General features: G+C 42.2%; 1 protein-coding gene across 1 annotated transcript; it reads right to left on the reverse strand.

The window, feature by feature from the left end:
• Positions 1-9,927: 9,927 nt before the first annotated feature.
• On the reverse strand, positions 9,928-23,766 carry LOC118796362 (nuclear receptor subfamily 2 group F member 5-like). Its single transcript, XM_036555206.1, has 4 exons — positions 23,400-23,766; positions 12,975-13,255; positions 12,250-12,496; positions 9,928-10,491 (listed from the first exon to the last, which is right to left on the reverse strand). Exons 1-4 carry the CDS (start codon positions 23,764-23,766, stop codon positions 10,175-10,177), a joined length of 1,212 nt encoding a protein of 403 aa, XP_036411099.1. The 3' UTR covers positions 9,928-10,174.
• Between the last annotated feature and the right edge of the window lie 481 nt (positions 23,767-24,247).

Here is a 24,247-nt window from a genome sequence, read left to right on the forward strand (position 1 = left end):
TCCAGGTTCTGATCAATTATCCAACAGCATCATGATGTACTGTCAAGGAGCTGAGCTTGTTATCCAAATATTGCTGATTTGATTCCCAGGTGGGCCACCATTACAGACCCACAACTACTTCATTTAATAACCAAATATTGTGAATGCAAATTGTCTGAATGAAATTGAAGTGAAGATCTCACCACCCAGGTGACTGATGCCACCCTTTTCAAAGTGAGCACTCCTTTCTATAGTAAGTAAAAGCTGTTCTCCCTCTCTACCTCTATCTTGTTTTCATTACAGGTATAATTATACCTTTGCAATTACAATTGTGCTTCTGTGCTGCTTCCAGTATGCTGCTGTGTTCTGGATTTGTTTAGAATTTCCCCCCTATATTCTTCATAGCCTGCATATTGAATCAGAACATTCCTATTGTATAAGGAACAACTTATAGCTGTTCCTGATACAAGCTTGCAAATGTGGACTCGAGTGGAATATTTATGCTGAAGTCATACAATATCTGTTCATAACAGCTTGATTTGTACTGGAGCAGGAACTTCCTGGATTCCAACGAATAATCCTCAAGTAGACCCCTGAGTCCTGACCACTGCTCCACACTGGCACGACAGTGGGAAACATGCCTTCCATTCTGTTTACAGCAATAACCAAAAAGCGGAAATATTGTATGCAAAACTTCTTGTAAGTTGGTGATTATTCGCATGAAAAATTATGTACATTACAGGACACTAACACACACACACACACACACAAAGAAAGCTATGCAAAGGAGACCTAGGCACCTGGTATAGCTCCTGCTGCTGATGTGGTCGTGCGCAGTCCTTATGTGTTTATCTGTTTGGTGTATACATATTTTCCACCTAACTCACAGTGTTGGACGTTAATCAGGAAGGTGGCACTGTCAGCAGACTCCTTGTCATACGACGGCAATTACTGCAGGACATTAACCGGTGCACACACAAATAACACTGAGACGCATACACACAGCCACAACACCCCGCGGCAATTAACGTGGCCCCAGATCCCACACATCCAGGTCAACCATTCCCGCATCGGGGACAAAAGCGGAGCTGGTCCTCAAATGCCGATTCTCCAATTACCCCGCATTGTGCCGGGGGACCAACAATGGCACAGGTGAGAAGTTGAACGAGGCCTCGCTGTGGGAGCTGGCAAGAACACAATGACTCTCTATGGCGTCGTTTGGGAAAGCTCCCAGCTCATCACAGAAAACAAGTGTGCAGCTGGGGGATGCACTCTGAACGCGTTTTTGTCTGGCGGAGGCCGTGGCCGAAAAACCTCTCCCTCCAAGTTGCCCATTAATTGCTTTCCAGATTACACTGAGCCCAATACTCCTGGAGGAGAGCCAAATGAATGCTTTTTTTCAAATTATACAGAAATATTCAGCTACCACATGAGAAATTTGAGATTTTGCACCTAATATTGAAATGTTTTTGAAGTTCTTGAAGAATGTGAGTCAATGATTACTACCAGTTTGAAACACAGTGTTTCAGATCTATTTTGCATTTAATAAAGCATGCAGTAGTTCTCATAATATGTGAATGATTTTAATCTGCTTTGCTCTGTTCTTTTGAAAGAGGAGAAAAAGTTCTTAATGGGACAACCAGGCTAAATGACTGAAGGATGACAAAGATGTAAGTTAAAATGACAGCCTTCTAAGTGTTATTCATTATGTCAACAGTGTCTTAAAAGTCTTAGATGGCTGTAGTTATTTTAAGTAACTGTAACTTTGCACTGTTTTGATTCTTGCAATCACCTATAATAGCTTAAACAGGGAATCAAAATTCATTAGGCACAGTGCCCGTCACAATGTCGTAGTCAAAGTTTATGTTGCCAAGCTCAAAACAGAGAAATGATGGTGAGAAGCTGAGCATAATCAAACTGTAATTACTTCACTGAGATTAGATGAGGCCCAAGGGGGATTTAGCAGAGAAGAAAACCAATTACAGAATGATATAAAATGGACAGATTTCCACCAAAATCTTGAGCATAATATAGACTGAGATGACAGGAATAAACAAAAGGATGGATGCTATATATATATGTCACAAGGACACAAAATGTATTAGTTTATAGTATGTATAGTATTTTATGAAAATACTTACACAGTTATGGCATAAGTGTGCAAAAGGAGGAAAGTCCCATATAGTAAAAGAGATCCAAAAACAGGGCACTCAACCAGAAAAACAACATTAAATACCTTTAATTTAATGGACAAATCACAGTAATCAACATGTTTTGGCAATAGCCTTTGTGAAAATAAAAAATGCCAGCACTAACATATATATATATATTATCACCTGTTCTTAATACAAGATATTCCTGCATTCCCAAGGGGATGAATAAAGCATCTATCTATCTATCTATCTATCTATCTAAGATATTGACGTCACATGATGCAATCAAACAACCAACACCTGCGCTGACCTAACAATGTGAATCAGTTATGAAACAATATTGTGAACACCTGTGATTGTAGATTATTGGATTTCTATCTACTGACTAGAAACAAATGAAATAGTGGCTTGAAGTAGCCAGTAGCATGTTATTGTACATTGTTAGTGTTGAAATGATTAATTAATAATGATTTAATTTAGAGGATCATCAATGCATCTGAACAGATTCTAACATCACCATAATTTCAAGCACTAATTGTAACTGAGTGCATGTGCAATGTGTGAGAGTGAAGGGAGGCAGCTCATTGGATAACAAGTTTAACCTGTTTTTAATTAAGACTGCTTAAGTACAGCTGTGTGGCCACTGAAACCAGAGCAATTGAAACTGAGGGCTGTATATGGGGTTGGGTGGTTGGGCAGGCAGGCTTTATTTTTCACTTTTGATTTGATTTTTAATTTTGTTATCAACTTAGACAGACTGGCTGAATTGTTGATGATTTTTTGATTTTAGCATGGGAAATCAAGCTGGCATTTTGGGGCTTTTGACTTTTTTTCCCAAAAAAATACACGAGCTCAACAAAAACTTTCAGTCTGAGTAACAAAATAGGATTGACTCATTCCTTAGTGGAAACCGCCATGTATCTGTTTCCACTGAGATTACATTGGTTTGTTGTAAGAAGCCAGTTGGCACTTTGGCCTTTTTGGGGCATTGGCTGTAACATCATAGATTTTGAATGATGACATCATGTTGGGCTGGGATATTGAAACCAGGTTGGCAGCTCTGTTACTGTTAAATTTTAAAATAATAATAATTTATAGATCCAATATGGTGTTAGCCAGCACTAGCACCATCAGTGATAGTTTCATGCAGTCTCAGCATTGCTTCCTACAGTTTGGTATAGCAACCCACTGAAAGCAGATTTGTGTTGGTGTTGCTGCCACCTTTGGTGTTCTGTTTAACTGAACAGTTTAAATCCCCCCCAATCCTGTTTACTGGTTTAAATCCTGTTTAATTCATGTCTAACCGTTATTCTCATAGACTTTGCTAATATACATAGAAATAAGACAATATTGATAGGGGTTGCCACCCTCCTCTCCTGTTTGACCTTAGGGAAGGTCATTCTATTTTCCATCAGCATGTAGGGTTCTGTGCACATTGCAAAATCTGTGAATCACAGGTCCAGGGACATTTATCTTTTCACACAGATGGAACAGTGTTGAAATACATCCATGCTGGTCCAGGCCCACAAGCACAAGTGTTATATCCATAGGTGTGATTTATGTCTGAGTGAAATGCATCATGGACTAATCACCTACAGGGCAGAGGGCTGATTTTTTTTTTCCCCCAATCTCTGGACAGTTCACAATGCCTGTCCCCTGTTTTACAGTTCAATGACAGCTCATCTCTGCAACAATTACCCCAACCACAACTGTGTCCTGTGTATTTGATTCCATTTGCCAGTGATCTAATATGCTATCAAGTCCACCACTGTTTGGAGGCACCAATGTCAAAACAAAGCAGAACAAATCAATGCACTGCCTGACTAAAATAAAATTCCCTGCCTCACAGTTCTATCATGTATGTGACAAGTGTTATAGACAATGTAAATGTAAAATCGCATGAGTCCAAATTTAGGTCGCCTACTATTTGTTGAAATACTACTCTCAAAATGTTTCTAATGTCAAAAACAGTCTTCACTAAACTGGAGATGAGCTATAACTGATGATGATGATGATGACTGCTATATTTGTTTGAATAATGTTCTCTGGGTTCAAAAATCATAATAAAATCTATTACAGATGAGTAAAGACCTCACAGACTGTAAGCTGGAAACTGCAAATAAAGACCATATGACCATACGACAGAAGGGCTGTTCCATTCATTTCAGCGGTAAAGGCTAAAACTGCAAAGTGGATTCATTTCATCTGGGCCTGCCATGATGATGAATTTCATTTCTGCAGATAGCTGCTTGGCTTGGCTTGGCTTTAAAGACAATTTCACATCAGACTCCTGAAGAGAGGACAATCACATTGCAGTGTAGTTTTAAAGAGGACAGCTGGCAAATGTTGCTGGTTCAAGTTCTTGGGAGACACTGCTGTTGTAACCATATATATATGAATAGGGAAGGATGAATAAACAGTTGCCATTACCATCAATAATGATGGCCTAGGCAGGTGTTATATAATGACGGATAATTTTGCTATTACAACAGCACCTGACAACAGGTATTGAAATAAAATATCCTACTTCAAGCTGGATAACAGGCTGAAACATGATGGAATTAATGAAATCCAAATAAAGATTCCCTATTGTTACAAGAGATTGGAATCCATATATTAAAAATTGTATGTTATGATTGTTAATCATCTGACCCCTGTAACTCCAATCCTCAGTAGGATTGCAACTGCAACCACAAACCAAGAAACATTGGAGAGAGTATGTAATCTCACACATTTATGGTCTCAAATCCTAGCCCAGAAACAAGCCCAGATTTACATCAGACCCTTGAAATATTCAGAACTGTGTCAGTGAATCATTACTATTTGATCATTTAATCATCAATTATTAAATATTGTTACCTGGCTGTTCCATATTTTTTTTTTCCCTTCAGCTGCTGCAGTCGTTTAAGTTATTGCTAAGGGTGTCATCTAAAGATATTTATCAAAGACTTGACTAAATCCATGATTCAAACACCAATTCAGATTTCACATCTTTTCTAATTGTTTGATAACAAGTATGTATTACACCAATGCTAGATAGCTAATTAAGATCTGATCCATCATAAACTTGCTAGTTTTGAAATCCAGATTGTAAGAATATATAAATAGAAAGTCACAGCACTGCAAAAGGATGCTTCCCTTCACTGAAACTGTGAAAATGCACATATGACATTTATAAAGGCATCTACACATCTCATCCCCAGAGTCACCATGGCTTTGTCTTTCTGAAGTCATGAAAAACTTTGTGACCTCACCATCACCAGATCTTCACAACATTCCTGGGCAACAGGTTGCCCCCTTTGTGTTAACACAGAGAAGTATTCTTTTATCTATAAAACTTTTATACACTACCTTCTAGATATCAAAAATGATCTCTAGTTTTCATCTGTTTGTGTCATATTTTTGCAGCTATATTAACCAAAAATACCTGTTGGGCAATTAATTCTGTGTCAGTAGCTTGCATTCCAGTGTAAATGAACAGAAATAACCTAGCTAAACCAACCTGACTATACCATCCTAAATACTTAACATACGGTCCCACAATTGTTTGAATTCCGTTTTTTCGTTATAATGAATTTGCTCTATGAAGAACTTGATGTTAGCTTTGAAACAGTAAGCATCACTCAGAGGGGAGTAACACTTCCCTAGATACTTAAAATGGAACTAAGTAAAGATTAAGCTTTAGGTTTAATTGACAACACATACTGCAAACGGTGTGTATTGTCAGATTGAACAGTTGCAGTATTTATTTGATATTACTGTATATAAATATTCATTGTTGTTGTTTTTTATTTTGGCAATGGCTGATTAGTTGACATTTTTATACTCTGCGTTTTAGCTCCCATAAGGAGAACCTGATAAATTGCTATGAATAAAATATCCGGGATGAATTGCACTGAGCTGGTGATCCGTGTAGAGGTGGGGATGTCCCATAGGCTTGTTGGCTGGCTGGAACAACCTGGTCCTGAGGTAGCTAAGATGCAGCACAATACCATCAATATTGATGCCGTGCAGCTTAACGGACTTTGGCAGAACTTTTTTCTCCAGCATTAATATTGATGGTGTTGCTATATATCAGAGTCGCTTATGAATCCTTCATAGGGGGACTGCTGCAGATACTTTATTTTGCAAGAGATATTGCCATGTTTGGTCCCTGCTTCCTTTAGAGCACATACAAACAAAGTGGGACCCACGGACCAGTTGTGGCCCTCAAGAACATAGCACATGGCCTTAATTTCCCTCCAGAAAAAGAGTAAGGATCATAACGTGCCACTTTTTTGTTTTTTGGAAGATCTTCTATTTGGATATTTACTTTGGGCATGTATTTGCGCCCATTTCTGTTTTAGAATAAACACACATCTGCTCTTGAGGCACAGTGGTCTTTCAAGTGTATTGATAAACCATGTCTTATTGTCCCATCACTGATCAACAATATAATTCCAATTGGATGGTACTTTGAATCATACTGGTAAATTGAGAAAGTTAAGTTTACCTGAATTGGAGTATTGTCAGTAGGTTCTTTGTATAGTTCATGTCATCCAATCAAAGTAGCTGTTGCTGAGGTAGTACTAAATATTATGAAGGTTTCTGCCGATCTCATGCAACCTCTGGAAAACTCTGGTAACCTCTCTTGTAGAGGGACAACTTACATCATCTTCTTGGAAATTCCTGTATGTAATTGGAGAACTACAGCATAACCAAGCCACTTCTTTCTAAATGTCCTTTCCCACAATTGTTTGGAACTATAATTGGAAATATTGGAAATATAATTCCTTGAAGCTACAGAATCCATAGCATACGCATTCAGTGGCAAAAGTAAGATGCAATAATTCATATTTCATAATAAGAACTGTCTTTTTATGATAAATTTAAAACAAATTCAAAACATTTTGGATGTTACATTTTCATAAGACACTGCATACCACTGAGAATGAAGAAGAAAAGTAGAATGTGTGGGTACGTCCTGTACTGTGTGAGTATGTGTTTAGGATCATATCAGCAGCTAAAGCTTATTTAGTTCAGTGCAGTTTATGGAGCTAACCAGACAGGACTGTTGTCTGTGAATGGCACAAAGCTCCTGTCCCTCCAGGCAAAGCGGTCATGTTCCAGCCCGGCCGCACAAGCGATGGTTACAATCCTGCGTTCTGATGGAGAGCCGGTTAAGTGCTACCTCTGAAGAACAAAGGCTGACCTCAATTCAGTTTGACGTCCTGCCTATTGATTTTGACCCCAACGTCTGATGAACCCCCACCACCACCGCCCCACTCCCTTCCATGAGACAGGCAGCTTGTCCCTGTATCTGATGTTCAAGTTAAAATTAACACCCCCCTGCCCCCCCCCCCCATTGTGGCTATTTACTCTGTCCTCCTGTACATCAGAGAACCGAGACCTATCGTCCCCACCTTAGTCTCTAAAAGTTGCAGTGCAAACTGGATCTGCAGGACCCTAAGCCAAAATTGAAATTGATTGAACAGCAAATGGCAAAGGTGTCTCTGTCAAAAATGCATATGGCTGCGCTTTTGTCTTCCATGGTAAGCACCCTTTTGTTCAAAGGTGGGCATGGGGCCATTGGGGGAGGTCACTGGCAATTAAACTGCACATGATTTATCAGTGTGTTGATGGTCTTTGACGTTTCAGCACAGTCTGATGCGGAGTGATGAATTTCCATGCAACTGCACTTGCTTGTCAAGACACTAAAAAGATTGCTCTAGCAATAGAGAATAAGAGATTTATAATGCATGTAGCCATGAGCTATGGTTTTTAATGCATGCATAAAGGACCTGTCCTGGTGACAACATCAATATTCGGTTCTACACATTTGGCATAAATTGGAGTTGCATTCTTAACCACTTCTTTTGAAAGTTATCAGTTATTTTAATGCTCATGCATTGTAAATGCTAGCATTTAGCTATGTGGCACATGTTTGTATTTTAATTTAGCTGAATTTCAAATGTATTTTCAATATATGGCTCAGAAAGGAATATGCCAGTTTATGACACTGTTGGTCCATTCTTACATGTGACATTAAGGTCATCTGAGACAGGGCAGTCTAAGGTCACAGTGTCAAGCCAGTGACAGCTCTGGAATGAGATCATAAGTCATTCCATGTGACTAGATGCACATATAAGGGGGGAAATGGGGGGGGGGGTGAGGGTATAGATGGCCACCCATCATAATGTGCTCTCACAGATTAGGTCTGCAGGGCAATATTCACTCTATGGGGAAAAGTTAACTCTGAGAAGGGACAGTGTTATTACTGGCACGTGTCATATATTGTCACTGGTCCGTATTTTGTGAGACCTATGATAAGCATTAAATTAAGAATTTTGACATTAACCAAATTGCTTTCTCATGTCACACTCTATACACTCTCCTCAATGCTGTGTTCAGTAGTCATTCATAGGTTTTTAGTCTTTATTTTAACTCAGGTCTTAGTTACTTATTTAAAGCCATTGTTTGGTTGGGTCATCTAGAGTTCCTGGTTTCAACTAGCTGTTGGACACCACTGCTTTATCTCTATGCAAGAAGCAGAGAGCTTATTTTGGGAGTCTTTTTCATGACTGTTACAATACCATTCTGTTTCATTACAATTTACCTGCCATTTGGTAATATTATGTGAAGTGATTATGTCATAACAAAGAGCTGACTGAGGTTCAAGAAGCATGTTTCATCCAACAACCTGAGAATGACACATTTTATTCAATAGATTTAGACTCAATCAACTTCCAAACAGAGAGAGAAAGAGAGAAGATACTGAAAGTCTAACAGAAACATTCCTCAAACTAAGAGCAATCAATGGCAAAAGAGTTCTTTCCTCCCACTGTTTCCATGGCTTACGATTCCAGTGTCCAGCATCACCAGTGGTGTAGTCCTGACATTACTGAGGATAGCAAAATTTGTTTTATAATACCAATGTAATAAGTGCTCTCTCCAATGCTAATTCTGGGTAATGAGAGACTTCACCCATGCACAGCCTGTTTACATACAGTATCATAGACTTACTATGACAGAGAGCACTGCTGGTTGTTGGTGGAACTGGGAATTATTTGTCCCACACCTAGCCCTCCTATCCCATCATGCCCTTTATGGTCTCCTGGTGAGTTGACAGTTTGCTCCCCACTCCTTAATTCCCCCACATCTTCTGTCCATAGACATGAGAGGAGTTGCTCACTGAAGACCATAAGCCTCTGTCGTGGGGATGAATCAGAAAAAGCTCACATCTTCGTAACTGCAATGATTTAATCCTAGCTGATCTTTTCTATTATTGGGCTCCAGTGAAAGTCACACATAGTCCAAAGAGGTTGTGGCTGGTGTGGCCAGGGCTATGACTGATCACGTAAGTGCCATGGTGGGCCTGCAGGTACCCCTGTTTTGAAGGAAGACTGGCTTTTCTGTGCCCTGAAGCTCTCCACCAACCTGATATTACATCAGGGTACTGTGTCCTGGGAATTTGTCCTTTCACTGCCTGGAGGTGAACAAAACATTTGCAGGTCTCATCTACCATTTCTGTTAATACCAGTGCATACACACATACAAATACCCAAAATACTTTTAAAGGAGGTCCCAGAAGTCAGTTTGGGCATCAGATTAGAGGCTTCCAGTATCTTCAGATTCCTTAATCACCTGTAAGACACAAGACTACATGGACATGGATACACTCCAACTGTCCACATCCACCTGTTCAGAACAATGTATCCCATGCCATAAATCACAGTTCACATCTGCATGAACAAGAAGCTCCAAAAAGAAAATCCACTGCAGCAACAGGTTTGCAAGAATGACAGTCTTGGGCCAGCGGTGCCTTTAGGTATATTGTTGATTCCATCCCTTATCGGGTCCTACTAAAGTCTATGCAGTCATGGTGGCATACATGAAAATCACGTCCATTCCCTATACCAAAGTGGGCAGGCCAACCAGTGTGTTGGTAACACTTGAGGGGCTTACGTGGGGAGGGCGTTGGTGGGTGTGGTCTGGCTGGTGGACAGTGTCCCTGAGTGAGTATGACTGTGTACAGGAGCGGAGACGGGGTATAAAGGAGCAGGTCAGGGCCCGTTTTCGTTGTAGTGGAGGGGGAGCGGGCGGTCCCTCTGGACGGGCATGTAGGGCCAGTTGTAGCTGGAGCCGGAGAGCAGCATGTCCCTCAGCAGGGTCTCAATGGGCGTCTTACCCACCAGCCGCACGAAGAAGAGCTGCTCGATGATGGGCGAGGAGACGACGCGCAGAGAGGGCAGCCGCAGCAGGAGCCGGCCGAAGCGGCTGGGCTGGCCAGGGTACTGGTTACGCACGTACTCCTCCAGGGCACACTGGGACTTCTCCTGGATGCTCTCCACGTGGGCCACGTCCGATAAGCCCATGGCATCTGTGGGCACACACGGAAAAAAAGGGATATCAGTGCTGTCACTGTGACTGTTACATTCATTTTAATAGTCAGTGTCTTCACTCAAAGGATGCTTTCTTCTACATATTTCTTTCTAGTCTGAAATTTTTTACTACTCTAATTAAACTGCCCTGAGGGGTAGTACTGCAAGACAACAAAACCCAGGGAGAGTACTTAGCTGTACATCATTAAGCATTTAAAATCCTACAGGTGTTTAAAATGCTTTGTGAGGACCATCGGCATTCTGTGCAAGGTAAACCGCTGATATTTATCAAGCAATCGCCCAGGTAGACAATATTTGGAATATTAAATGTCACACCATATATTATTGCATGAATATGATTTAGAGTAAATCATATCCAGAGAATATTTACAGCAGTTGTTTGTATATGTGCTGTAACATGTATCCCAGGAATTTTGAAAGATTGTGGAGCTCTCAAGTGAAGAAGTGCACAGGACAACACATCTCCTCCTCACCTCCCAAGCCAAAGAACATCCTTATAGATATAATCTGAAACTGGCATCCCTTCATGTACGAGTTGCACCCTGCGACCTCCTCGTGATTGAGCATGGAACATTCTAGTGAATAAACTTCACAACAGCCCACAGCTGCAGGAGGCAGGTCTCTTGCGCTCAGTGTAGCGTTGAAGGGTGTCCTAGTTACCCTCAGACAGTTGTGAGGGTGGGATTCACACCATGAGCCAGGGATAGCTGAGGTGCACAGTGTGAGGTCCCGGATGCCCCAGGCACCGTTCGTCATTTTAGAGGCGCTGCACAGCGGTGTGGGGGGTTGGGATCGGGGCAAGGGGGGCACCAGAGTTTGTCTGTTCTTGTTAGTTTGTGCCAGTGGGTCCCGGCAGGGGGTGAGGGGAGTGTCTGGCAGGAGTTGGGAGCAGAGGGATGAATCTAGCAAGAAGGGAGGGAGGGAGGGAGAGAGGGAGGGAGGGGGGCCTGGACTGGATCAGATAGAAGCCCTTGGCTACAGGGGTTATGTAGGTCAGCGCAAGGCTGGGCTGAGTCCCATTTGCAGTTTCTCAGCATGCATTATTCATTCACGGTGATGACGGGTTGCTGCCGCGCAGGTTTCAATTATGGATGGAACACGTGCACGAGAGAGTGATGACAAAAAGAGCCTGGGAGAGAGGTGTTAGCAAAGTGTTCTCAACAAGCTTAGTGGAGAGAAGAAAAAAAGTGACAGCTCAAAAAAAGGAAAAAAACAATCTGCAGACGGCTAAAAATCTGGATCACAACTATCTGGAGAGCTGTAATCCTCCACCCCCTGCATCTGTCTGTCCCAAATATCAGGTATGATCCAGCTGCTCTGAAGCCATGTGTGATTTCACTGCAAAAGCAACACTAGCAACCATACAGTAAACACATAACAGGAAAGGGATTGTACTGTATTTATTTTTTCAATACATGACTACCATTGCTGTAAAGGATAACATTAATTTATGGAATTTGGGCTGTTATAATCCATTGAAATGGCCTAAAACTGGAATCCCATGACATTTTAACCCTGCCTCTTAAATGTCATGAACCTGCAAGCCTGATACCAAGGGTACCTTTTTCAGCTTTTCAGCTGCAACCAAGCAACGCTAGACACAGTCCTGGCCCTCACTCGCTCATTAATCGCCTGACAGATTTGTTGAGCAAGCAGCTCTCAAACGCAACAACAGCACCACCACACATGCAGGTTTCTGGTCTCTTGTATTGAAACTGACAGCCTTTCATACTGACCGGAGGTGAACAGCACGATGGACTTCAGGCAGGAGTACTCAGCCGAGTCCACCTGCAGGGCCTTCAGCTTCTCCACCTGCTCCTGGAAGACGCGGATATGGTCCATGAAGGCCACCACTCGCTCGGCGGACATGGGCGAGGCGTGTAGGCCGGCGGCCGCCAGCAGGGGCGCCACGTGTAGGGGCATGGAGCACTGTGCGGCGTTGAGCACAAAGAGCTCACTCCATGACATGCGGAGTAGCGCCACCTAGGGACAGTGACAGGAACAATGTGTTAGTGCAAACTCTTTGGCACAGCACCTGCCTGATACTGCATCTTCCTGATCCAGATTCACATTCAAATTAGGCCTCTGATTCAAAGCCTGATGTAGCAGCATAATGGATAGGCTATATAGTAATGCCATAACAAGGCAACATGCTTGGCAACCCGTAATGAGACATCATGCTTATCAATCTGTAACTAGGCAATATGCATAGCAACCTCTAATCAAGCATACATATTTAGAAATCTTATAACCGGGGACCAAGCTTAGCAACCCACAACCCAGCCCCTCATTCAAAACCTTAGTCCAGTGCTTGTGCTTATCTTAGCAGCACAAAGCATGAGCATTACATTGTGTCACTCTGTCCTGTAATGAATTAGAGAGCCTGAAATCAATTGGAAAATATTCAGAACAGTCCTAAAATGAATTAGTTGGCTTGGTCAATATAGGTGGAGGGCCTCACCTGGTCCATGAGCTGCAGGTCAGGGAAGAAGGGGATGTTCTTGGCCCACTCTACGGCGCTGAAGAGCAGCCGGGCGGCCAGCTCACAGATATTCTCGATGCCCATCAGGTTGTTGGACTGCATGCACTGGGTGCCGTAGCGGGACGTGGGGTAGGGCTCTGCCCTCAGCAGCAGAGAGATGAAACCTGACAGATAAGGCTGCCCACTGTAGGGCTCGCTGCCATTGGTCAGGTACTGGCCAGGGCTGGACTGGGAGTTGGACATGCGGCCTCGCTGCACAGCTGAGGGAGAGAGAGCACAGAGAGAGGACCAGGGGTTTGGGATTAATATGTGTAAAGAGGGATATTCAGTGGGGTCTAGGTAAGTTCTGATCCAAGCTCCACTTCAGGATTTTTTTTTTTTTCTCACAAAATGGCTGGCGTGTGGATTAGAGTTGGATAACAGGATCCTATAGCAGTTATTGCAAACAGAAAGCAACCAGAGCACTCAATGGACTTTCGGCAGGCTTTGAGTAAGAGTGAGTCTTGCTCTGGCTGAAGCATTCAGTAGTCTAAGACTAATGCTTTAACTCTGAGACCAGTACAATGTGATCTGCATGTGGAGGGAACAGAAAATGACATGAGAAACAACCCTTCTGTTTCTTTTGGTGAAACCTTCAGCAGGGCTTTTCTTTAACTGACCAATCAGGGCTTAGAGTAGTCAGGGCATGCTTCATTCAAGGACTGGAAGACCTGAATGGAATGCAGTTCTCAGTCAGTGATCAAGCAAATTGATATTGATTAGAGCCTTTGATTAAGCAAATTGATCATTTGTGTGAGGAGACAGGACAGCAGTTTTTGTTGAACACTTTGTTGAGACAGAGAGGAAGACAGTGACATTAACAGATCTCTAAAGACTGGACCATGGAATTCATGGATGACAGGCGTGCTTCCTTCGCCTGCACTGGGACAAGTGTAAATCCTGTGAAATATCAAATGTATGAGCTGAACAGGCATTGTGGGATTGTGCAAGGCAGCACAGACTGAATACACTTTGCCCGTTTAAGAAATGGCTGTCCTCGTCAAAGCTCTCTGCCTCTTGGAACACTATCAATGATAGTTACTGTGATGGAAATAAACCAACGTGCAAGCATAAGTATGCTAAAGGACATTACATTATGTATAAAATGCAATATGTTACATGTGTGTACAAGGTATCCAAAGTTGGGCACCTGGGATAAGGACATTGGTAAAACAAATACAGGTGGTCCCAGCTCACATGACACAACAGAGTCTTGTAAACCCTGTCATAAACCATATCAATGGGAATTTAATCTTATTTAATCCTATTTTCCCATCAACATCATGTTTTAGCAGAAGTTCCTGACTATTGACTCCAAATTAATTTTTTCACCTCAAAAGTAGACTAAGTGTAAGAATAACAGTAAACTAAGTAATAGTAAGAGTAAACAAAATCACATATTCATAAGGTATTAATAATGCATACCTATTCATACATTTCAATATCCTTATATATAAAGAATAGTATTAATATTCAGCGGCGTGACATAAACTGCATGTAAGAAGTAACAAATGAATCATAATCTTCAAACAGGTGTTTATTTACAAGTGAGAAGGTGCATAAATATATCATCTTCAGCTTCCTGTCACAAGCTCACTGAATGTCAACAATAAATGAAAATAAAAGACAACACAACAAAGACCCCTGACGGGAACCAAAAGCTTTGTTGCTTTCACTAGCTCTTTCTCTGTTTCTCTATGTTGCCGCCCAGTCTGTCTTGTCATAAAGCGGGATTTTATGTCATATAAAAATAATGGCAGCTGTTCTTGTAACAGCAGGTTATTAAACCAGCCTCTGTATAGATTATACACATTAGATTTTTTAATGATTTTCTCCCTGTATACAACCCTTTTATAAGTACCAATTACTCATTAGGTTTATCTCACTGGGAAAAGCAGTCAGGCAGGAGTGCTGAAGCAGGACTGTTTTTCACACCCCAGGCTTTCCACATGCCTGAACTAAAGACAGGAAAACAGAGAGGGACAGAGGCCATCCTCCACTGAGATTGGCTGGCAGGGGAGCCCATGTGTACAATACCTGCTAAACACACTAGAGGTGATTTCAAGGGCCAAGTGGTAAGTTTTACAGGAGTACCCATGGAAGATGAAGTCCAGCGTGTGGACTTCACCTCCCATCAGCACCTTGCAAAAATAGTTTACCTATCTGACTCACCCCTGCTGCCATGGCCACTGCCATATGTTGCAATGCAAAGAGAGCGACCGGGGCCTGTAGGGCAAGGGGAAAGGAGCATGTCATGTTCTGTGTATACATGCATATCATGTTCTGTGTATATATGCACTCTGGTAGCAAAGTTTACAAGTGGTACACTCTCATGGAAGCGTCAGAAACCTCATCACAAGTACACATGCCTTTGCTGAGCATGTAGGTGGCTTCAAGAGTAACAGGCTGAAAACACAACAATTCAGACTAAATTGGAAAACATAAACCTTTCATGAACATCACTCCCTATGCACCTGCTGGGCAGTTTAAATAATGAGGCAGTCTGTTTGATTGTTTCACTGTGGTGCTGATCGGAATGAATTACTGCATTTTTACTAAAAATAGAGCCCCGAATTGAGCCCACCAGAGGAATAAGACCAAACAGAGCCAGTGCCAGCCAGGCTGTTGTCTGATGAAAACTCAGTTTTCACCTGCTGACACAAGAGGCTTCAATTTTGCTGTGTCAGCAGGGCATCCGTGGTACCTGCTTATCATAGCCTTGCAGCTTGCATCAATCTGTGCAAGCAATTTCAGTGAAGAGCAAAACTATTTCATCAACTCCACATGTTGAATAAGGCATTTGCAAATGGTGCCCATGAGAGTGTATGAAACATGGAGGAATCTGCCTTTCATCACAGAAAGACAAAGACTGAGTAAGTTGCATTGAAGAAGTGGCTGGTATGCAATTCTCTGGCTCCATTCACACTGCACATTGACTAGGTGGACACTAGCATTAAACCACTTCATAGTAGCATGACAGTCTCGAGACTTCAGAAAGCCAGTTCGGTGCCAGCTAGGCTGCGGGTGAACTGCTTTCACACTAAAGTGAAGATCGACAGAGGGGTTTTCAGCCTCTTGTCTGCTTTTGTCTAATTCAGATCATACAGCTGGTGAGAGGATTTATTACAAGAAATATGGATTTTAAACCAATGACAAAGTTTCCATCCAAATGGGCCTTTGTTATGTCCATTTGGATCCAAACATTGTCTTTGCCTCTTTGTAAAAATAAAATGGATGGAACAGTCCTACTATTCTTTGGTTTATACAGTGTAAATTTCCGTGTGGTACCTTAGTAATAATTTCATGTGCCTGTGATTACTAATGTTCCTGCACAAAGCACAAAGGCATAAATGAGTGGTGTGGTAAATATTATCAATACCATCTCCAATATATGGAGAAAGAGTCTGAAAAGGGGTACACATATTTACCCAAATGGGGTAATCTACTATACCCAACACTGACTCAACCTGCTCAACCTAACGCTCTGCAAAAGGAGTCAGATGGATTCAAAATGATCTGTACTTGAATTGCTAATATTTCATTAATGGCAGAATCTCCTGCAGACAATGGTACTAAGTAAACTCAGCCACGGAATGACGCATTTGGTCATGGTGAGACTGTGCCCCCTAATTCCCATTGGGGGCACAGTGGACCATACACAGCTGCACTCGCACGCCACGCACAGCTGCACTCTGACCACATGGCAACTGGACAAGTGTGTCGGACACCCAGAAATTCCAGACTTACGCTTACAAGTCTCATCTTTGTCATCTCAATTTGAATTTGCGTAGAGATAAGCACAGGCTGGTGGGTAGAACCAACACGCAAACTGCTGGGTAGATCCAGCCTTCTGAGCTTCCACGGTAAAGGCATGTATTTGAACTCACTTGTGCCACCATATGGCCACAAATGAAAGTACCCCTAGTGTCAAGTGTACACTGTGTGATTCTGATGCAGTTCTACCTCACCTTATGACTTACAGACCATTCTTCAAAATCGGGCTGAAAACTCAACATCACAGTTCAGGATCAGGACATCTTGAGATCATTTTGAGAGGGGTGATGATGTCCAGATAATTAATTTGCAAGCTCCATACTGGCACTTCCTAACACATTTCTAACATATCAGAAATATCCTGTCTTTGTCAAGCACACTCATATACAGGTTGTCAGCTTTTGGCGTGTTTTCTGTGAGACTAATCATAGAATTGATTGCCACAAAAATAGTAGAAACACAGAAATGGAAATTCCTTGCTTTTAAAGTAACAGTATACAATTATGTAAAATGTATATGTAATCCCTTCTTGACTGTTTTCAATACAATATCAGATGCCTATGTTAAATGCACACAAGGTGAAAGTACATACCCGTAAATGAACAATTGTATTTTTAGCCTCCTCTCTCTCAATATGGACTTGGATTCCCTGCAATCATGCTGTTTGTGAGCCTGAAGTGCCATGTGTGCAATGAGCCATGACTCAATTGATAAGAATGAGGGGTTTCAGGCTGGCAGAAGCCGTACAATGTATGCTTTATGAAGAAGTGGATGATACCTTCAGATATCCTTATTCATCTGATGTTCATACAGGAAATCACTTTGTCTAAGCTATAGAGGGTGATCTCCTATTGTAAGTATCTGACTGCCATCATCATGAATTTTATACCAGAAAACAACACTGAGCTGAACAAAGACTCAACCTGCCTTCAGCCCCAGAAAATGTCCGGCATCTATATCCCTGTCCACTCCCACAGGCACTCTCCCTATCCTTGTTTAACTCATCCTGGCCCCTGCAGGCCCAATCCCTGGAGAGAACCCCCCTCAGTGTTGTGGCATAAGCCCAGCATTTGGGTAATGTTTTCATCACATACTTCTCCTTGTGCAGAAACCGATTAAAAAATGAGAGAGATCGTCACACGAGACGGAATTAGGCCAAAGTCTCATGAATCTGGAACGGATGCTTTTTCTAGCAATAATGACTGGATTTTCTGCTTCTTCACTCTTCAGAGCAGTGAAATCAGGAATGGCTGCAGGAATGAGTCTGACTGGAGAAAGTGTGCAGTTTCCCCCATGGTAGTTTGAATTCAAAACAATACGGCATGCTGCTTTTCCCATTACAGAGGGGATCCTAAATGACACCCAGCCAAAGCTGGTGGTGGCCATGGTGGTTCGGGGAGGTGTAAACACATGCATGAAATGTAAACAGAACCTTATCCCCTTCCCTTACACCTCCTCTCTCTCACATCTTGAATCTTAACTCGAGCATGAAGCCCAAATGTTTTGACTCAGATTATCTCGGTATGAGATGGGATAGAAGCAATGGTCCTTCACCTCATGTGGATAATAGTGCATGTCTGTCATCAAGACATATTTCACAGAGATACTGAAGCATTCCACATTGGGGGGGGGGGGGGGGGACGTAAATGACCCATGCGTGATTGCGAAGTGAAGGCCATTATATATCTCGAGTGAAGATACTCTGCACTCAAAAGAGGGCTTGGGAGGTTCTGGATGGCACTGTGACCTACGATAGCAATGCATTTAACAGCCTGGCAATACAGACACGAACTTTTAAATCAATACCCCCCGCACCAGTATAGTAGGGATGAGGTATTTACCCAGGCATTGCAGCTGCCGCTGTATCCGGTCCTCACCTCAATGCACTTCGTTATTAATGTCCGACCTCCGCTGACCCAGATCTCATGCTGCGTTGGGACTGTGAGGGCGCGCCCAGCGGGAAGGAGTGGCAGCCGCGGCGTGCGTGTCACCGAGCATGCTTAGCAATGTGGAAGACATCCCCCTTTCAGCAAGCAGCGAGGAGCACACAAGTGTGTCAGGACACTGTCCCACACTCATTTCTCAGTGACTGAACTTGGCTATCCAATCAACCCCTGTGTTGAGTGCGAGTGGGTCATGGGCACAATGTTTGGGCGTGTTGTTTGGACTGGGGTCGGGGATCCCATCTAAAAAAAAAAAACTCCCACTCTAAGAGTACATATGCAGATGCATATGCAGATGCTGGTGAACCCATCAGGGGTGGCCTGTCTCAGTACTGCATTTTGGGACTTTCACATTAATGGAGTGTCTTGTAGGATTAATGAAGTTTCCAGGTCCAAGCGGACATCCTTACATAGGATATATTTTCATCTGCTGTATGTACAGCTGTATATTTACTGAAGCAATTCAGGCTACATGGTGAGGAATACAACAGTGGTATCCCACTGGGGGGTTCAAACCTGCAGTTTATTTCATTGCCCACATGACCACTACTCCATTTCTTCCCATTTGGGCAGTAATATGAAGTGATATGTGGGGTAATTCACTCAAAGTTTATAATATGGAGTGAAGGAAATGGTCATGTATCTATTTATTCATTCATGCAAAAATGTTGACCAACATAAACTAATATCCTTATAATTCTCAGCCTCTTGTGTGCCGTTTGATTCTAGCCAACAGAAATAGTGAGAAAAGGGAGACTTTCTTAAACCCACTTAGCTGTCAGACCACCAAGAGGTGTGGAAGGAGAGCCACAACAGTGAGTGATTCACCCAGTGCTCTACATAAGACCAGGAAATTTAGCTGACTTACTGTATTCCTCTTATTAATGTATAGTATTGTTTACTATAAAGTGTTGGGATCCTGACACTTTAACACCTGACAGGAAACAGGATGCTGAAGGTTGCAGTTTCTTCTGCCGTGAGCGGGGTTACACACAAGTCACCTTATTCAGACAGCATGTTTGGCCAACGCAGAAGGTGTTTGTCATTGGCAAGCACAACGATGGGCATGATAGATGAAGAACACAAGTACACAAAGGGGGATGCTTACACAATGATTGACTTTCCTGTCCTGAGTGACCTTTCATCAGGGCACCATCAACAGGACAGGAAACTGGTGAAATGATGGGGAACCAAGGGGTTGGCTACTCAAAGGAGTGAGTTGCTCAGATCAGAGAGAGTCCACAATGAAGTTCTTTTGTTTGCATGCCTTCTGAGAATGGTGATGGGTTTTTCATGCAGAAGATGCATACATGGCATTAGAGCACAATGACAAAGCTCTCAGATTTAAACCACCAAATCAGTGTGAGCATCATGGTAGCTTGAAACATAACAGCCACTCCAGGGACATCCAAATAATACAAAAAAAAAACAATAACCTTGAATAGCCTTAATTACATTGTAAACATGGAATAATAACTGCACATTGTATACCTATATAATATAATACTATACAACATAATACTATATATATATATATATAATTGTATATAGACAAGTGCCTCTACTGCAAAGCAGACACTTAATTTATCAGGTCAGTCGTTCTGTTCGATAGTTTTCTGAAATTTAGATTAAGGACATTATTAGTCACGGTTTGCGAAACTATGGCTGAGCGGGTAAGCCTGATTATGAAGCTTAACGGATCATAAAATCAAATGTCTTCAATCTTCCGAAAAAAAGAACGCTTTGCTAAATACAAATACCCCGTTTTCTTGAATGTTGTGAATGAGGTCACAGCAACCCGGATTCTAAGTGTATTTTTTTCGAGTATTTTCTGATTGCGGGTCTTTCAATTTTTTTTATATAAAGTAGGCCTACGTCAGAATATTCGATAGATTACGCCAGTAATCGTAGAGACTGGTCTCACACAAAGAACTACTAAAAATGTAATTAATTTAAACAGGTGTTATTAAAACAAACTTTCTCAGACTGCTCGACGCTCACAACTACAAGCTGCAAGGCACATCACTGCTGTATCGTACTGCCTCTTACATTGTACACAGGGGACAAGGCTTACGCATAACTCTAACCAAGGAGATCGGAAGCTGGTGTTTTCTCAAATGTATTAATGTTTTTCCTGCGCTACAGGGGATATGACGCGGTTAGATACATTTTGACACAACTGGTGTCCTAATTAATAATTGAAGAGCTGCGTTCTTTCAGTCTGTGAAACTTAAGTATATTTACATAGAACATTTTGGTGACGTTAGAAGTCAGGTGGCAAATACATTTTAAACAATATTCATTTTTACAAACCATTTACATTTTGAAAAAAAAAAATCATTTGGATATCAGACAAACTGGTATATTTACCAAAACACATTCTAGTAAGTGCACAGAATTAAATGTTACATTGCTTTCGTAAAAAGTAGTGATATATTGTAACTGGAAGCTGGATGGTAATTTTAATTTCTAGGTGATCATGCGTGTAGCTGTTTGTAAGTGGCACAGTAAATTCCTTTTTATTCAGGCATACAGGCTTATAAAGTAAAGTCTCGGTAGCCCATGTTCTCTAGCAGCGTCTGCGATCAAACTGGAACACATTTAGTCCATGAACTATAACTACGCAACGCTCAGGTCTTTATGTTAAATATCAATTCTGTCCCTGGATTTTACAGAACTGAATGCAACATTTTCAAAACGTGGCGGGGTAAAAACATCAAAGTTTTACGCGAACATGCGTTGTAAATCGAGTGCCCTTAGCATGAAAACAGGCGAGTACCACGTGGCGCATGTTTCCCTCCTCCTCTGTTTTAATGGGTGTATAGTAACAATAATCGAATTTACTTCCACGTTCTGACTGTTTTATATATAGGCCTATGAAAGGTCAGCAGTCTCACGTGCACCAGGCGTTCAACGCGGGTTCAATCAATGTGTAAACGGCATGACAGCATAAATGCGCCCTAGGGTGTTCTGAATATATGCTCCTAAATACATTTAGATTATGCATACAGCTAAACCACTGTTCTCCCTGTGAATAACTGTCTCATTAGACACTTCAAGTTTGAGAAGAACTGCAAAGGAGCGCATGCTTCTGTGTTGGCAAACAAACGTATTCAACAGCAAAAGCACTGAGGATAGTGTTCTTTCTGATGTAATACAAGACTTTTCGTTTTGGTTCAGGATCATATTTGTTACTTCACTGAGTAAGTAACAAATATGATGTGGCTAACACATTTTATACTAGTTTTAGGAAGTTGGCCTGTTCAAGCCCAGATATGACCCAATGATGACGCAATGATGTAGATGTACGCGACTCGTGGAACATTGAGACTACTAAATCTGTTTTGGTTGAGAGGATAGAGCAAAGGGAACGCTCCAGGCAGACGCTGTCCATGAGAGCAGACCAAGATTCAATTTTGCTCTTTATCCTGAACTTGCTGTCGTTGCCCCCTGTCTATTTTCAATGCAACGTGTAAATGTCATGGTAGGCCATAACTGCGCCTGCCAATACCTTCCAGTACCGAGAGCCGCAAGGCACCGCATGCCAAAGGTGTCCTCACCAGCTGAACTTCCGACAAGACATTGTCCGAATAATTACATTATTTTAAAAGCTCCTTCTGTGCAGGACAAATTAAATGACATATTTACACAATTACATGTGATGTATTAATATAGACTTGCGCTGCCCTAAGGTGTTACTTGTGCACGACGCAAATGTGTTAATATATCCCGTTTTCCTGTCCCTCCGCTTTCTGGGCTGACTCAACAAGCGCTGCGCGATTTAACTTTAGCGTTCAATAATGTACGTCGGCTACTTGAGCCATACTTTACCAGCATTGTACGTTGATTTCAAAATAGCTGGGAAATGTATACATTATTGACATTTAAGGATGAACTGCATTGGACTTTGACTGAGCTACCTTCTGTTGCACTGTTCATGTATCTTTTGATTTCGACATCTGTAATTTTAAACTGTCCGCGCGCAAAAGAAAATATCCTCAAAGACTTTATTAGCATTTTAGGGATTTTCGGTGCCTGTGATTAGCGTGTGTTAAAATTGACACAAACAGTCGGATTAAACACAATAGCAGCTGAATACCAACTACCTGATTAAAGCTCAAACACTCTGTTCTACAAACACCATGCCATTGTTCCTCTTTTACACTACTTGACCCGTTCTTAATCATACACAATACAATAAATGTAGCGCGCTGTTGTAGCGGCGAACCAGGGTGTCGGGGAGCAAACAGCATCATTAATGCTAACACAAAGGAATCCCTCTCCACAAAGAGCACAATGACTACGCTGTTATGAGCCAAACAGATCCGACCGGGAGCGCAGTTTGGGATGCAATTAGCACTGTGCTATTTCTGTGCTTTGCCTTTTATTTCTCGGCGAGAGGATACAGAGGGAAAATAATCGTTTATGCCAATGTTGGAACTAGACATTGCAGCTGTTTCCTAATTTTACAGTTTAGTGCAATTATATTTACAGATTCTTTCAAAGCGTTTACAAACTTCCAAACCATCTTGCTGTCCGCTACCAATAGATAACTACGCAAAGCAATGTAGGCTGATGATACTGTAGCCTATATTAAAGTGATAGTGAAAGTCTGTTTGCACTGAACTAATCCCAAACAGTCACTCACCTTCTCTTCTCATGCCAACTTTGAGGCACTTCTTCAGGCGGCAATGCTGGCACTGGTTCCGGTGATGCTGGTCGATGGGGCAGTCACGGTTCCCACGGCAAGTGTAGCTCAGATTCCGCCGTACCGAACGCTTGAAGAAGCTCTTGCAGCCCTCGCAGGTGAACTGGCCGTAGTGCTTGCCGCTCGACTTGTCCCCGCAAACCATGCAGTCTACGTTGGGGATTTTGTCCCCGGAAAGAGCATCGTTCCCCGGCGTAGAGCCAGAGGGTGTTCCCGGAGTTCCGCCGGACTCCTGACTGCACATCTGCAGCTGGGAGCCGGGATCTGCCGAAATGGTCTCTTGCCACTGATTAACTACCATTGCCATGCTATCCTGCAACACTTTGTCTTAAACAACGAATATGCAGTAGACAGTCTAATTCCGTTGCACCGGAGGGAGATACGGGTCCGCTCTGATGGTCTGCGAAAACAAGACTGAGCGAAAGGCTCTTCCCTCTTCCCTCCGAGCGAATTCTTGAAATATATTTGTGTACCGAGACACTAAATGACTGAGAAAATCTTCATATTAATAAAGCTCACTATTTTCGCTAGATTATGAAAACATAACATCTGACCAGCATTCAGTTTAAACCCATAGTTCCTTCAGGGGATCCCACAGACAAGCAGAAACACGTAACTGAAAGTACTTAAGTTTTCGCACAGAAAACAATCGATAGTGCAGTTCAGACAGCCTTGAGCGACTTGGGTCCGCACAGTGTCATGGCTGAAGACAAGGTTTTACAAGGGATCAAAAGAATGCTCCAGTTATTAAAGTTTGGCACAATGGTTATTGCATGATCCAGGCGCTT

This window comes from Megalops cyprinoides, chromosome 21 (genome assembly GCF_013368585.1).
Source record: "Megalops cyprinoides isolate fMegCyp1 chromosome 21, fMegCyp1.pri, whole genome shotgun sequence".
NCBI classification, from domain to species: domain Eukaryota; kingdom Metazoa; phylum Chordata; class Actinopteri; order Elopiformes; family Megalopidae; genus Megalops; species Megalops cyprinoides.